The 17,192-nt window shown below is 35.0% G+C and overlaps 1 protein-coding gene across 1 annotated transcript; it reads left to right on the plus strand.

Moving 5' to 3' along the window:
• Positions 1–6,194: 6,194 nt before the first annotated feature.
• On the plus strand, positions 6,195–16,914 carry LOC127945098 (cadherin-like protein 26). The gene is made up of 15 exons (XM_052541677.1): positions 6,195–6,307; positions 8,232–8,354; positions 8,483–8,632; positions 8,735–8,879; positions 9,307–9,479; positions 9,594–9,725; positions 9,853–10,035; positions 10,224–10,543; positions 10,654–10,796; positions 10,957–11,181; positions 13,130–13,345; positions 14,104–14,225; positions 15,105–15,203; positions 15,325–15,420; positions 16,170–16,914. The coding sequence occupies exons 1-15, from the start codon at positions 6,257–6,259 to the stop codon at positions 16,374–16,376; spliced, it is 2,385 nt and encodes a 794-aa protein (XP_052397637.1). The 5' UTR covers positions 6,195–6,256; the 3' UTR covers positions 16,377–16,914.
• The last annotated feature ends 278 nt before the right edge of the window (positions 16,915–17,192 follow it).

Consider the following 17,192-nt stretch of genomic DNA (forward strand, 5'->3'; position numbering starts at 1 on the left):
TTAGTGATGAACAGCTGCTGTTAACAAACAGAATCACTGAGGAAAAGAGAAACACAAGAACTCCAACTGACTTCAGACACAGGCTTAGATGAAATCAACTGAAATAAAATACATGAAATCTCTCAAGATCTGATTAAACAACCCCACAAACAGCATCACCAGCTCCACTTATTAATAACCACACTGAGAATGAACTTAGGTTTAGATGTTGATTTATTGAGACCGGGTATGGTTGTAACACTTTTTTCTTCAGCGCCTAAAATTACCTTTTTTTTTTTTTAAGCTACACGTCTAAAACTTTTAGGCAAAGTACCTACATGTTTATACTACAAACCACTACTGGGGTAGGTTGTAACACATACTGGGGTAAGTTGTAACAGGCAGACAAAATATAAAAAAACTAAGGGTACTCCAAGTGATATGCCACAACAACAGTTTTATTTTTAAATGAATGGCTGCAACGATGAATATGTGTGAATATGGGGAGTGTATGAGCATATTGTGTGTTTTTGTGCATGTGTGCCTTTTTGTGTGTGCATGTCTGTACGTGCACATTCATATGTGTGTGTGTGTGTGTGTGTGTGTGTGTGTGTGTGTGGGCATGTTTTTGTGACATATCAGGACACAACTCTGTATAATGACATGGGTATGACACAGGTATTACAAGGAGAGGTTGACTTATGAGGACATAACCCATGTCCCCATTTTTCAAAATGCTTATAAATCATACAGAATGAGTTTTTTTGAGAAAGTAAAAATGCACAAAGTTTCCTGTGAGGGTTAGGGTTAGGGGTAGGGTTGGTGAAGGGCCATAGAATATACAGTTTGTACAGAATAAAAACCATTACGCCTATGGGATGTCCCCACTTTTCACAAAAAGTGTGTGTGTGTGTGTGTGTGTGTGTGTGTGTGTGTGTGTGTGTGTGTGTGTGTGAGAGAGCAAATTAACAGATGTATGTTTATCCCCACTCCAGAGAATGAACAAATGAAATGCATTCTTTACCAGTCACAATGGTGACAAGAACAAAAAAATAAAATAAAAATTCACTGTAAGTCTGGGGTTCCGCTTCATAAACGAGCCAAACCAATTAGGCCCTGCCATTTTCTTCTCATTTTTTTCTCTGGCTTATGACAAAGACTCCTCCTGCTCCCTGGTGATGTCCTGGTGAAGACTGTATTATCCTACATGAGGAAGGTCCCTCAATCCCTGGTCTTTCAGTTCTTTATATTTCTGCCAATATCTGTTCAAGTTTACATGGCAGATTCCGTGGGATTTTGCCACTGCCCTAACAGACTTTCCTTTCCAAACTTTCTCTACTGCTCTTTTTAAAAGACTAGCATCGACTCCAATATCTGTTTTTCCCAACCAAGTTCTAGGCATTCTGTAGTATTGTTAAAATCACAAAAATGTTCTTGGTTGTATGTAAGGGGATGATTGTAACACTTTCAAAACACGTGTTACAACCTACGCCTTCACTGTCACCCAATGTTTAGCAAGCTGTATTAGCATGGTGCTTTGAAATTGGCAGAAGGTTGATACACCATTCTTTACTAGAGAAACTACAGTTTCACCTGCTTTAACTCATACATCATTATCTGCAACGGTAGAAGTACTAAACAAAAAAATTTTTTTTTTTACTTTATTACCTCAGAAATTGATTTTCCGCTGTAGCTTCAGTAGAGATAGCAACACAGACTGGAAAACCTCCATGTGGGATTGTAAAGGAAGCCTGATGAAACTGAAATTGTCACATGACTCCTATCTTGTCCCTGATTCATGGAATTGGTAGTGTTACAACTCTCCCCGTGTTACAACCATACCCGGTCTCCCCTAACCATGGGCTCTTGACCCTTGACTTCTGTCTTAGTCTTTTCTCTGGCTGTTATAACCGTGTTTCTAAAACACATTTGTTGTAACTCAAAATCCCAGAAGAAATATCATCAGGTGTTAACCTTTACCTAGGTGTAGGTTGCTATACTTTATATCGGTGATGATAATCATCAATTATTGAACAGTGTGGAGTCTAATCTCTGATGCAATTGGTGTTGTGTTATTAGTTGAAAAGATAATAGTAATAATTATTCTAAGAGTCAGTGGTTCTGTGGTAATTAGATAATATAAAAAGGCCTATCTCCATCTCCACCTGACTTCAATTTTATGTGATCATTAAATTTAGGCAATGTTTCTAGTTAAAAACAGATAACAAATAATGATTATTTATTCATTTAGATATTTGCTTCATCCTGGACTCATTATACTCTCAATTATCCATTCACTGGGGACCTAATGTCCCTTTTAAGTCTCACGCTAGTTTCACGTATATCTTACGATCACAGACTCGCCAGTCTGATGTTAGTCAGAGGGTTTAAATAGACTGATATCTGTTCTGCCTGCCGGCTACTGCTTGTGTATGACCTTTCCCGTAAAACTTGTTAATACCAGTGATAGACAGAAATTAGAAGGTCTCCGATGCTTACTGCTCCTATCATTCTCGAGTCTTCAGTTTGACCTATCCTGGCTGTAAATCTCTGGTGACAAAAGCCTCCTCACAGACAGTTTACTAGTCATAATGATTTCAGGAGAAAGCAGAAAACGTGAACAGAAACTCAAACTCCAGACACTTTTTGTCAAAGTAAGCATTAATTAATCAAATGAAATCTCCATATGGACAAATATCTGTAAATGTTAAGCCGCAAAAGTTGGTTGAAATATGAATCCTGCATGTTCTGCGCGTCTCTGTGTGAATGAATGAATGGTTTATTTGCTACATAGACTGAAGCTCATGACATTTGCAGTAATTTCAGCATCTGTCGTCTCAGTGAGGACATAATTAGATAAACATCAGCAGAACTGTTCTGAGTCACTTCACAAGTATTTTACAGTTTCATTTGAGTAAAACCAGTTTCAATTCAAAGGTATTCACAATAACTGATCAAAATAAGTTCGTTTTAACATAAAGGCATTGTGCTAGAAATATTATTATTATATGTAATTTTATTAATAAGATTCGGGAGGAGCGCGTCAGATACTTAGCCTAACCAACACAGGTGGACCATAATCAAGTAATCAATCCCATAGTATAAATATCGCTGACTTACCTCTATCCATTGACGGTTTATCAGCATCCCTCCTCCACCCCATCTCCTTACTTCGAGTTCACTTTATAAATAGACGGGGAAGGGGGGGTACTCTAGGTTCGGGCCATTCCCAAGCTCGGAGCCCTTCCCTGGACAGCACGGCAAATACGCATACCATACCTCAGCTAATTATATGTATAATTTTTTTTTTTTTAAGAAATAAATCACACAATATTTCGTACATGTTTTAATTTTAATAGCGAGTCCCCTTTATTTACCAAAAAAACAAAATGTGTTTAAATTTCATTAATAAAAAGACAAATAAAATTTTGGTGAAACTTGTTTACTGTTTTTTATAATTATATTACTTGTAGAAAAACTTTAAACACAATTGTAAATAATTATAAAGAATGGCATAGTTTTTTTTTTTTTTGTGTGTGTGTGTGTGTGTGTGTGTGTGTGAGATAAGATATACATATATATATATAATTTTTTTTTTTTTTTTTTTTTTACCGAATACTGAAATTTTGGTAATGTGACAACACTAGTTTCAACAAAGCAACCCAGACCCCCCACCCCCCTGGTCTGCAATTGTGCCCTCTTAACGCCATTTTGCCCCTGCCCCTCCAGAGGTCTTTATCAGAAAGTTGTAACGTCTCTAAAAGAACAGACATAAGTCAAAATATGTGTGTTCTAGAGAAATATCTAAGAAATAAATGTATGATTTATTTAATAAATTTTGCTATTTCGATTTTAATCACAATTTTGAAACACACAGATATGCATTCATGTTGAATTTGAAACATACTGTATTTCCAAAAGAAAACCAATTAGAGCTTTATCGAAAAGTTGTAAGGTCTCTAGAACAGACATAAGTCAAAATAATCATTATAGTAAATGTGTAATAACATTTCTAAGAAAAAAATATATTACAATTTCTATTAAAAAAATATATATAAATAAATACATCCCGTGTCCAGGGATGTTTTTTCATAGAGCTCATTAGTTGTAGTGGTGCCACTGGTGTTGAAATAGATTTGTTATACATTATACAGGTTCACACGTAGGCCTACTCCGTTTGCAAAGCGTATATAGTATGTGTATGTGGTGCAGAAGCAGCAGAGAGAGCGCATTAATGCAACGTGAAAGCACATTAAAATAATGCACGAGCGCAAATCTCTCTGTTCGCACGCAGAATTAATTTGCTATTAATTTAGATTCAAGATTCAAGATTCAAGATTCAAGATTTTTATTCGTCACATACAAAATTATATATAGCATATATAACCAGCAGTGAAATGTGAGTCAGGTCCGCTCCATGGACAGTGCAATTATTAAAGAAAACAACACAGATGAAAATATATATAAATAAAGCTATGTAAGAATGAAATAAAAGTAAACAATAAAAATATAGGAATAAAATATAAAAAATGTATATTGCAGAATTAAATATAATTCTACAATAAATTTATTAATTTGATCTGTCACTGTTACGTAACGATAAAGGACAGGAGGCAAATGCAAGTAATGAATGTTTATTTAAGATGGGTAATGATGAGGAGATGAGGGTGGGTGACTCGGGAACCTTGACGGCAGCACAGACAGGTGAGTAGGTGTTTGAGTGCGCTGGTGGAGGTGGGGGTGGTTCCGTGATGATGACTGGTAATCCAAGGTTGATCCAACAGGAACAAGACACGAAGCAGTTGAACAGGAGGAAGAACAGACATGAAGCACGGAGGACCTCAAACAACGATCTGACAAACAAGAGACGAAAGACAGGGCATTAAGTAGGCTGGTGGAATGAGCTGCAGCTGCAGCTGATCAGATGATCAGCAGTAACACCCACGTGAAACAATAAACATGACGTGGATGCATTCATGAACCGTGACAGTCACAAAACCAGACGTGCTTGCTCAGATACAAGCTGCTCTCGCCTGAAGAGAGTATGCGCACTTAAAACGTTTCTCCTCTCACTTAAACTGCGTCTTGTGCGCTCACAACTCTCTCTATGCTCATGTGCTAAATATTAATTATTTTTTATTTCTAGCCTTTTACCGTGTGCAGTGTGAACGCTCTGATCCGTTAACATTGTGTGAACCTGGAGTTAGGCATATGCCCAGTCTGTTCTGTTCTCGCGCTAGGGTCGTTACATTCTGATTGGATCAGAAATTCACTGCGGGAGGTCAGGGCCGCAGAAAATCGTGCTATGAAGCTATTTAGAAATCATGCACGCTCAAATCGTGATTTTGTGATGATTTCTATTAATCGCACAGCCCTAGAATGAACTGGCACTGAACAGAAAATAACTCGGACTGGCACCGCTCAGCAAAACAGGCAAACCAGATACAATTGGCAGTTTATTCTTAATTAATCCAATCAGCAAGCTCGAATAGTGTAAGCATAGTTACAGTTTAATATTTATTTTTTGTTGTTTAATTATATATATATAAAATTATGTTATTATGTTATGACTTAGACATTTTTACATATATTAACAATATTATTATTTCTTTTAATAGTAATTGGCGGCCCACCTGCAATACCACCGCGACCCACAGGTTAAAAACCACTGGTCTAGAGTATGGAGGAAGACTGAAGAGCCACAACATACAAGCTGCTTGAAGTCCAGTGTGAAGTTTCCAATGTCAGTGATGATTTGGGGTGCCATGATACCTCACTGATGCTGGAGTTTGTGTTAAATGAGCCCCACCCAAGTACTGAGTGCATAAACGGATATTCAAAGCATAAAAGTTAAAGTTATGTTGTTATGTTTGTGATTTCACAATAAGAGTTTTTTAAATTGTTAACAGACAATTATATTTTATTTTATATTTTATTTGCTCTATAGCACATAGTTGTGTAAAACACATACCAAAAACATCACATTAATGTGTTTACTAAAGTGAAACAATTTGTGTTAAATTGTGAACACATTTTTTAACCCAGTATGTCTTGTCCCTGAGCACACTCAATACATGTTGAAAATAACACATTGTGTTGTTTTAAAAGAGTTGTTTTAACAGTGATAAAGTAACACTTGTCCCAGTTCCTTCCCACGTCATTTGAATATGCCCTCCTCTCTTCTCTCTCTCTCTCTCTCTCTCATGTGTCATATGAGCAGTGTGGATTACTGTAAGGGACAGAGGAAAGCTCAGTCTCAGTCGAGCAGGACTGTGTGATGATCTGCTTCAACATGAGGACCCTTCCAGTCAGCTTTCTCCTGCTACTGGTGAGTTAAAGTTGCTGTGTGATGTGATACACTGGAGCCAGCCACATTGGCTCGTGTTTCTCTGCTTATACTACTAGACAACAGCCGTTTATGTTGCAGGTACTAAGTCTGTCACACAGTATAAAGCCAGGTTAATGAAGAAAGAGCTACAGAAGGTTTGCTTTCCATTGAATGATTAGCTAATTTTATTGTTTGCCATGCATCAGATAGTAAGCTTGAATTAGTTCTGATAAATTGGATTTGTGTTACTCCCTCTGGGGGTGTGGATGAAAGGGACTTTAAGATCATGACACAGGGACATTATTATGAACTTTAAGAACTGTTTTAATTGTAAGCTCATGCCTTAAAGTACCTGTATAGTCCAACATATGCTTATTGGTAAAAGTAATTAATAATGATGTGAATAATGAAACATCAAAAGTGCACTGTCAATATCTAATTGTTACATATAGTATTCTTTATAATCTGCACAGCTGTGAGTTTCATTTTTCAAGAATTGACATGTCAATAATATATTTTGTGTTGTGGTTTACAAACGGTAATGTCTTAGAGCATTCTTAGAAACATGATCATCAAAGAAAGCTTGATTTACTACTGTGAATGCATCATGTCTTTGGGAAAACGAAAAAGTAAAAAAAAAGAAACCGTTTTGTCATCAGCAATAACTAATTAGCTTTTGTCCTCATTAGCAGATACGGACAACTATTCACAGAGGGATTATAACCTCTGTGATATCATTCCATAATCAAAATTAAATTTGATTTAATAAATAGACTGTGAAAAAAAGTCAGTTAAATTTAAATTATAAATATATGCCTGCCAGACTAAATGAAGGGACTTTCACACTGACATTACAATAAAAGGAATCCTTTATTCTTTAATGCAATATCATTTATTCTCTCTTTGATGATAAGTTTAAACTTATACAGTATTTGATGTGCATCTATGAAGTTACTATTCTGTGATAACAACCGGCTGAATAAACATTTTCCCACTTATTACACAGCTACTTGCCTTATAAGTAAATGATGAGACACAAAATATTTATTTGAGTTTAAATATTTGAATGCAAAGCTTCCGTGAAGACATGAGTTGCGAGCAAGCACATCTTAAATATTGATTTAAGATGAAAATGTTTTAAAATCTTACCAGTTTGTTAGTTATCTTATAATCCATTACACTGTACAAAACAATCGTAGAAGAATGGCAGCAGCTGCGTTTGTATGAAAATAGAGAGCGAGTCCAGGATGACATAATTAAATAACTGTACACATAGTATTGAACTAAGTTTTAATATTTTATTAGCTAACAAAATGCAAAGCTTCCACCACAAAGAAAAAGTGTTCCTAGCAAGAGTATGGTGCTGATTTCAGTTTCCCGGATGAGCCTGTGTTATCAGCTTTTACCGGTTGTTATCAAGGGATAACAGACATCAGAATGTTGTGATTGACCAATCAGAATCAAGTATTCCACAGAACCATGTAATAATAAATGAAAATTAACTCATCAAAATCTTCTCAGCAAAGTGTTTATATATTTAAAATATATCTTCAAAGTAATGTAGGGGTCTACGTTTCAAATGTTAAACCATTTTCACTTAAAAAAAAAAAAAGAAAAAAAAAAAAAGAAAAATCATATTTTATTCAGTTGTTCCAAACCTATGAGTTTGTTTCTTCTGTTGAACACAAAATAAGATAATCTGAAGAATACTGGTAACCAAACAGTTGTTGGTAGCCATTTTCTTCCATAGTATGAAAAAACAACAAACAAACAAAAAAAACATGTAATCAGTGGCTACCATTAAAGAACATTCTTCAAAATCCCTTAATATTTTTTTAATGAAAATTAATTTCAGTTTCACAACAATTATGAGTGCTGTAATCGGATTTTAACATAACTTATAACTGACTTATTTTCAACTCAGTCTGTCTGGAGTGTGTGTGAATGGGCTGACAGCAGGAAGATTCGACAGAAGCGTGCATGGATCATTGATTCATTTAGTATTGAGGAAGAACACCCTGGTCCATTTCCATACATACTAGACAAGGTGAGGGGCATCATAACAGCTTTCAGCTAGAGCTCTTTCAGTTCAGATTTATTTGAATAAAGTTTTTCACATTACATATGTCAAATTGCTGGATAATAATAATCATGTGTATGTTACTTGCATTTCAGATTACAATTGATACGTTTTATTTACTAAATTTCGAGCTACATGGTCAAGGTGTGAATAAAGAGCCAAAGAATATTCTCAGCATTAAAGACACAGGTGAAATTATAGTACATGGAAAGGTGGACTATGAAAAGGACCCTAAAGTTCTCTTTGTAAGTACTGCTTAATGAACAAAGTATCCTTTGCAAAACAGCATTGAAATACATTTCTGCAAGGAAGGCCTGTATATTGATATTCACTGGACTCAATTGCAGTTGAAATTTGAAGCAAAAAATAAATCAACTAATATAGTGAATACAAGGCTTGGGCTTGATATCAAAATATTGGACATAAATGACCATGCACCAAAATTTAATAAGGAAATCTATGAAGAGACTGTGGACGAGTCACATGCTCAAGGTAATCTATTATAGTTTGCACTTCACTACTTTCTATTTCATTTCTGAAACAAAACACACAAAACAGAACATTCTGACATTATTTACTCACCCTCATGTCACTGCAATCCACAGTGTTGTTATGTCCCCCCTCATAACATGAAAGGAAACATTGTAATTATAGTGATTATTACACACTACATTGGTTGTTGCTATATTGCTATTACTATTAAAGGGTTGTTTTTTGAGCTTGACAGCCCCTGGCTACTATGAGCTATTATTGAACAGCAAGGGCTCCATAATATTTCTTAAAACATATATACCATATACTTATCCACGAGAAAATTAACAGCCTACAAGTTTGAAACAACATTAGGGGGAATAAAAAATTATGGACGTGTAATTACTGGCTGAAATATTAACACTTGGTTTTCTTAATATTTTTCTAGGCAAAGACGTACTGACTGTACAGGCAACTGATGCTGATGATTCAGAAACAAACAATGGAACATTCAGTTTCACAATAAAGTCTGTTATACCAAAAACAGATAATGCTGAATTTTATATACAGCAGAAAAACCAAACTGGGACTATTTATTTTAAGGGGTGTTTGGACTATGAGGTATGAGCCTCATTTCTTTCATTGTGATTTAGACAACACATATTGCTTTTCATGCTTCATAAATATGTCTCCATTGCCACCAAAGAAATGTTCTTCTATATGAATCTTTTCCAGAAAGCTCAGAAATATACAGTCCTTGTTGAAGCAAAGGACAAAGGCGAAAAGATACAGCTTTCAAGTACAAGTACAGTGATAATCAATATTTCGGATAATAACAACAATCTGCCAGAGTTCTCTGGCAAAACAGTAAGTTTCACAGTCGACTGTAAGATTAATAGTGTTTATGCTTGTGAGATTCTTGGTTATTGCTTTTAACGGCAAGTTAGACACACTTTCAAGTGAAACCCAATGAAATATTTGACTTATGTTTCAGGGACCAGGGAGGGTCAAGGAGAGAGAAGCTGGGGTTGAAGTTCTGCGACTGCAAGTAACAGACAGAGATGTCCGTGGCTCAAAAGCTTGGAAAGCCAAATACATAATTTACGGAGATACAAAAGAGATATTCAAAATAGAAACAGACCCTGTTACGAATGAAGGGATTTTAACAGTTGTTAAGGTATGCAGATGATTGATGATTCATTGTGTAAGCCAACCTTCTCAAAGGTTGAGTTTGTGTTTACACAGAAATGCCGTTTATTGTTGTCTCTGCAATTTCAGATCAGAACTATTTTAACAAACAGAAAGATACACAAATATCTCTATATACAATCATGTTGATTGTTCTCTGAACTCTCTTTATTTTAGCCAATGGACTACGAGGAGCAAACATATCAAAATCTGTCCATCAGTGTGCAGAACGAAATTCCTTACTACTCCTGTAAGATTCAAAGGAAAGTACCGAATGCAGCATGGGAGCTTGACCAAATAGCCCCAAACTCTGACAAGAGTGTTACACACCTCTATAATAGCATTCCAGTGACTATTTATGTTGAAGATGTCAACGATCCACCGGTGTTTATACCTCCTGTTAAACATATTCCAGTAACAGAGAACATCGATGTAGGAACAAGTCTTACAACCTTCACTGCTAAAGACATGGATGGAAGTTATGCAAACACATTTACGTAAGAGAAGCTAATGTTACTGTATGTTTCACTAATGGTACTGTATAGTTTTGAATGAACAGGATTGAATATAAATAATGATGAATTCATCAGATTTATTTGAATTTCAGATTTATTAAAGGTGAAGATATTGATGGATGGATAACTGTTGATGCAAAGACTGGACATGTATCCACGGCTAAAATTCTGGATAGAGAGTCGCCATTTGTATTAGACGACACCTATACAGTAAAACTGTATGCTGTGGATGAAGGTAAGACATGAAATATTCTTATGTTTTGCCAAGTATCCCTGACGGACAATTCTTTTCATTTTCAAATTCATTTCATTTGAGATACATGCACATTTACACAACCTCATGATTCATGAACAGCTTTCTGAATGTCAGTTTCCTCCTTGTCTCTGATTGGCAGGTGTTCCTCCGATGACAGGCACTGGAACTCTAGTGATTCACCTGATTGATCAAAATGATAACGTACCAATACTGGAGGTGAACACAGTCAGCATTTGCCAAGATAAAGAGCCCACAATGGTCAACATCACAGCCGTAGACCTAGACTTTCCTCCATACGGATCACCTTTCTACTATGAGCTTTTAGGAGATGTAAAGGACAAATGGAGGCTTGAACCAGATCATGGTAATGGCACTCAATCCAGACCGCACGACGATCTCTCTCATTATATTTCACTTGGAAAACACAAGTTTTATGTTGACTTTATGTCCAGAACATTCTTCCATGACCTCCTTAAATTGTGTTTCTGTATCTAAATTAAGAGCCAAATATTTAGAATTAAGATTTTTTTAATGAGTTTAAAAAGTAAGGTAAGGTAAGGTAAGGTAATTTATTTATAAAGCACAATTAAAAACAACAGGTAGTTGACCAATGTGCTGTACAATTTGAAAACATACAAAAGCAAATGCGCAAAACATTTACACAATACTATAAAAATATCTAGCTACTCTCATAAAACAAACAATAAACTTACTCCGCTATTTGAGTATTAGACAGGAAAGCCAGAGAAAAAAGGTGAGTTTTTAAGAAAGATTTAAAAGATAACACTGTGTAGGCAGTTCTAATATGCGAAGGCAGACTATTCCAGAGTTTCAGTGCCAACACAGAAAAAGAACGATCACCCCAAAGTTTGCGTCTAGACCTTGGGACAATTAACATTTTCTAGTCGGAGGACCTAAGTGATCTTGATGGAGAGTATATCTGCAATAGATCTGAGAGATAAGGTGGTGCCAGACCATTTAGAGATTTAAAAACAAACAACAAAATCTTAAAATCAATTCTATAGCGGATAGGCAACCAATGTAAAGAAAACAAAAGCGGAGTGATATGGCTCCGCTTTCCCGAGATCCTGTCAGCAATCTAGCTGCGGCATTTTGAACAATTTGCAAACTTCTCAAAGTCGACTGATTAATTCCTGCATACAAAGCATTACAGTAGTCTAAACGTGAGGTCACAAAAGCGTGCATTAGTCTCTCTAGATCCTCAAATGACAAAAATTACGACTTTTGTCAGGGTTCTTAATTGAAAGAAGCTTGATCGCACAACAGCGTTTACTTGTTTGTCAAATTTTAGGGAGTTATCAAAAATTACCCCCAAGTGTTTCACCATGGATTTACAATAAATAGATAAAGAACCTAAATCAACCCAGGGTGACTAGATACATTAGAGGGTACAAACACAACAATCTCAGTTTTATTTTCATTTAGATGCAGAAAATTTGCAGCCAGCCAAGTTTTCAAATCATTCAGACATGTTAAAAGAGGCCCTAATGAATGATTATCTTCCTTTTTTACAGGCATATTTATCTGTGTATCATCTGTGTAGCAGTGAAATGATATTTTGTGTTTTTGAAAAAATAGCACCAATTGGAAGCATATATAATGAAAACAAAATGGGTCCCAAGATAGACCCTTGAGGTATCCCACATTTAAGAGGGGCAGACGAAGATGTAAGTTCCCCCATGGTAACTGAGAAACTTCTGTTTGTTAAATATGATTTAAACCAGTTTAAAACAACACCTCGCATCCCTACCAACCTCTCTAGCCGTGAGATAAGAATCTTGTGGTCTATAATATCAAATGAACTAAAACTGCTGCCTTTCCAGAATCTAAAGTCAATAAAACATCATTAAAAACTACTGTGATGTTTCCTAAAGCCATACTGAAATTCTTTAAAAAGCTAATTTTCATTTTAAAATAAGAATGAATAAGAACTGCTTTCTCTAGTATAAAAGAAAAATAATAAGCAGCATAACTATTTTCAACTGATAATAGTAAGAAATGTTTTTGAACAGAAAAAAAAACATATTAGAATGATTTCTGAAGGATCGTGTGACAATTAAAAAAAAAAAAAAATCAATTGAAGTTTTGACCAAAGGAATAAATGACATTTTACAATATCTCCAAACAAAAAATAGTATTTCACATTATTACAGTATTATTGATTAAATAAATTCAGCCTTGGTGAGCGTAAGAGACTTATTTCAAAAACATTTAAAACTCTTAATTACTCCAAGCTTTTAGTATATATTTACAGTAATACTAACTCTCATTTTATTGTCTGTCTCCTAAAGGCACAATGGTGGGTCTTGTAAAAGAAGACAAAGTGTTTTCAGGTCATCACGTGCTCCAGATCAAAATATCAGACCAGCAGGGATTTTACTCCATCCAGAACCTGACGGTCAAGGTGTGTGATTGCTCTTTAACTCCCAACTGCCATGGCAAGATGGTCTCAAATGCTCGGATGGGGTCTGTTGCAATCTGGATGCTTGTTCTTTCAGTTCTCACAGGTGAGTGGTTTCCAATGTTTAGATGATTTTTATAGTGCTAATAAGTGATGAAGAATTTTGGAAACTGTTTCACAATACCAGAAACCCATCCTTCTGTACAAGTCAAGTCAACCATTACAGGTGTGGTTAAACAATAAAAAACTTGCCATGGAAACATGTAAAAACCTGTTTTTTGAATGTCACGTTTTTTTTTTTTTTTTTTCTGTACTTTTATTACAGTTTTGAAATGTTATTTAATTTGTTCTCTGTAAATACTGTAGTTTTGCCTCGCTAAAAGCACTTAGAATATATGTTTTTCTGCATTTGGGAAAACAATTATCCAGTTGATTTAAAGATTTAGTTCACCCAAAAATGAAAGTTTTGCTGACAGTTTACTCATCCACAAGCCATCTGAGATGTAGATATAGAGTTTGTTTAGCATTATATCACTTACTCACCAAAGGATCCACTGCAGTGAATGGGTACTGTCAAAATGTAAAGTGAAAAGCTGTGTGTTTGTAAGAAACAAATCCATCATGAAGATGTTTTTTAACTTCAAACCATCGCTTTGGCTTAAAATATGAGTCCTCAACGCTAATATTGTTTCCTCCATTGAAAAAAATAGTCTGAAACAGGAGAGAAATCAGCACAGATCAAGCATGGTTTACAAATGAAAACAGCTCTAAACAAATATGAGGGTGCATTTTGATGTGAGAAGACAAAAGTGGGAATGTGAAAGTATCCAAGTTTAAAATAAATACTCTCTTTTTATATTTCAGCAATGTGCTTCATGAGTCTACTGATCACCTGCAAGACAGGGAAAAAAATGAGTCCAATGTTTGAGGAGAGCTACAGTAATCTCATGAAATCAAATACAGAAAGTCCAGGGACTGACTGCTCGGTAATTTCATCACACAACCCACAGTAACTGTTTTTCAGTAATGTTTGAATTTGTGCCTTTTATTCAGTTAAAACACTATAACAATATTTTATGTCAACATTAGCTCAAGTAATTCATATTAGTTTATGCAATTACATGAGAGAACAATACATACGGCATTTGTTAATTTAATGTTAATGTAAATAATGACATTTCAATTACATCTCCTTGTATAATTTGAAACACACACTCACACACACACGCACACACACACACACACACACACGCGCACACACACACACACACACACACACACACACACACACACACACACACACAGGTTTCTATGTTTTATTGGGTCATTTTATGCTGTACCTACTATATTTCCCATTAATTAAAAATACCCCTCACACAAAAATACCGGCAATTTTTTTTCTTTGTTTCCTCATGGGGACCAAAAATGTCCCTACAAGGTCAAAATTTAGTAGAATTACAAACCTTGTGGAATGCCAGGTACATGCACACACACACACACGCACACGCACACGCACACACACACACACACACACACACACACACACACACACACACACACACACACAAATTATACAAGAACATGTACTTCATATATTTTTTGTTTCTTGGTATTAGTGCTGTAACTAATTATTGCAATATAAAAAAATACTGTAAAATAGCATGTGTAACATTAAATTAAATTTGTAGATTAAAAATTGCTGTAAACATTTTTGTGCATGATTCGTACATGGTACTTTCATTAACTAGCAAAGTGTAACGTTTGATCACTTCAAATTATATTTATATCTAACATTCGCATCCTGTTTGCTACCATATGCAGGAGAACTTTTTCTTAAAATGATCATTATGCTTCATAATATCCAGGTGACTTATAAAGGACAGCAGGCAGTTTCACAGGATCCACCGCCAGTCTACAGCGACCAGCAATTCAGCGACCAGCAATTCAGCCAATCGATATATAAGGTGATTATTAAAGTTTTTTTTTTTTTTTTTTAGTTTTTTTTTTGCATAAAATGACGGTAATAATTGACGTTTCGCTTACTTCAGCACAACTGAACATTTTTCACATGCTTTTTTCAACCAGATATCGAGCATCAGAAAATCAAGTTTTAGAACCATGCGTTCATACAAAACCAATGCATCTTACTCGGGTAAAAACCTCGCCTTTCTCATCAACCAGGTGATTTAAAGCTTTACATTACTATTCTACTGATTACTCATTCCTTATTAATATTTTTCCTCATTTCACAACTTAAAAAAAAAAGTTTAAAGAACATTGTTTTAATGTTCCCATCATGTTATAAAAATGTTTATTTTGAATGTCCAATTTTTAAATGTTAAAAACTTTATTTGTTTATTTAGTTTGTTAATTAGTTGAACATAAAGGGAACATTCCACTTATTATTATTATTATTAATTTTCCAAACATTATGGAAAAGTTACTTCTGCATATTTAAAAAAAGTAGTAACATTTACGAAACATTCAATGAATGTCCAAATGAAATGTTTTGATTCCACTTTTTTCCGATTGTCCACAGTTATTCTACTAACTATAAGTAACTTTGCAGCTACAAAACTAACTCTCATTAAAATATTAATAGTCTGTTAGATGAAGGTTAGGATAAGTAGATTAAGTTTTACATGTACTTGTGAAGTTTCTTATAGTCTGTTGGTGGAGCATAAAAATAAAGGGATATTCAGCAGACAGTCTAGTACTCTAATGACTATTAGTTGAGTTGTAAAGTTACTAAACATCTAAAGTGGATTTATCTAAATAAAATTTAACACTGTTTCAGACATACTGTAAAACCTTCCTTTTTAATCTTTAGCTCAACAGGTTTTTTGATCATGAGAAATACATTTGGTTAATAATGTCTAAATGTTTGAATAATTTTCATGGTGCTTTTGTTTTTTCCTTCTTCTGTTCAGAAACTACTTGCTCTCCAAACCCGTGATGATCAACATGTTATTTACAAACCGCACTGTTACGCAGATGAAGGACAACCTATGGACAATGGTGAACTGGATGCAATATCCATTCCAGAGGATGACTTTCAACCAGAGATGCTCAGAAATCTGGACAGCAAGTTCAGTAAACTAGCAACCATTTCCAGACCCGACCTGATGAGGAGGTGAAAATTATCTCCGGACTTGTAGCCAGTGTATACATAAATATATAGCACAAAATGCAACTAAGGGTTTAAAAAGGTTTTACAGTTCTGTGAATGTCAATAAATATGCATTTCCTTTTTCTGAATGCAAATAAACTAATGTTTACAAATCAACAAACGAATAATGTTAACATTTTAGATGAGCTCAGGTTTTTGGGCTTTTGTTGTATGTATTTTCATTCTGTATTTTTTGTGCTGTGTTCATGTGGAATCATTAGAAGGTATTTAATGCAAAAGAAATGTGGTGTAGTTATTTGATAAAACCTTCTTTAAGAGTAGTACTTGGGTGGATGGTTTTAGGTTTTTGAGTTTTTAGGAACTGATAGGCGTTTTTGTTTCGATTGTTTCGCTGGGCGTGACATTTCGTCACCTTGGAATCACAAGGTTCTATCTGACATTTTTTCTATCTGACATTCACACATATTTATTCTATGACAACATGTGTTTGTAAGAAAGAATCGATCAGCATCAGCTTTCTTTGTCATTTCACTGGAATGCTCCCTAACAGAAGGAAATATTATATGTGAAATATTTTAACTGTAATATATTTGTATTTATATATAGTCAGTGAAATATTTGTCAGTAATCCCTTAAACTCATTCATTGGGACTTTAGTGGCCCAGGACGTCACTGACTACCTTAATTGAAATCTAACGCTAATATGAGCCAGATGCTGAATGGGCCGGGCAAGCTAGGTCACTCTGATGATGACAGTGACTGTAAAATCATCTGCTCAAATTGAACCCTTCCAAAAAATGAGTGTATGCTTTATTTTATTATT

This window comes from Carassius gibelio, chromosome A23 (genome assembly GCF_023724105.1).
Source record: "Carassius gibelio isolate Cgi1373 ecotype wild population from Czech Republic chromosome A23, carGib1.2-hapl.c, whole genome shotgun sequence".
NCBI classification, from domain to species: Eukaryota; Metazoa; Chordata; class Actinopteri; order Cypriniformes; family Cyprinidae; genus Carassius; species Carassius gibelio.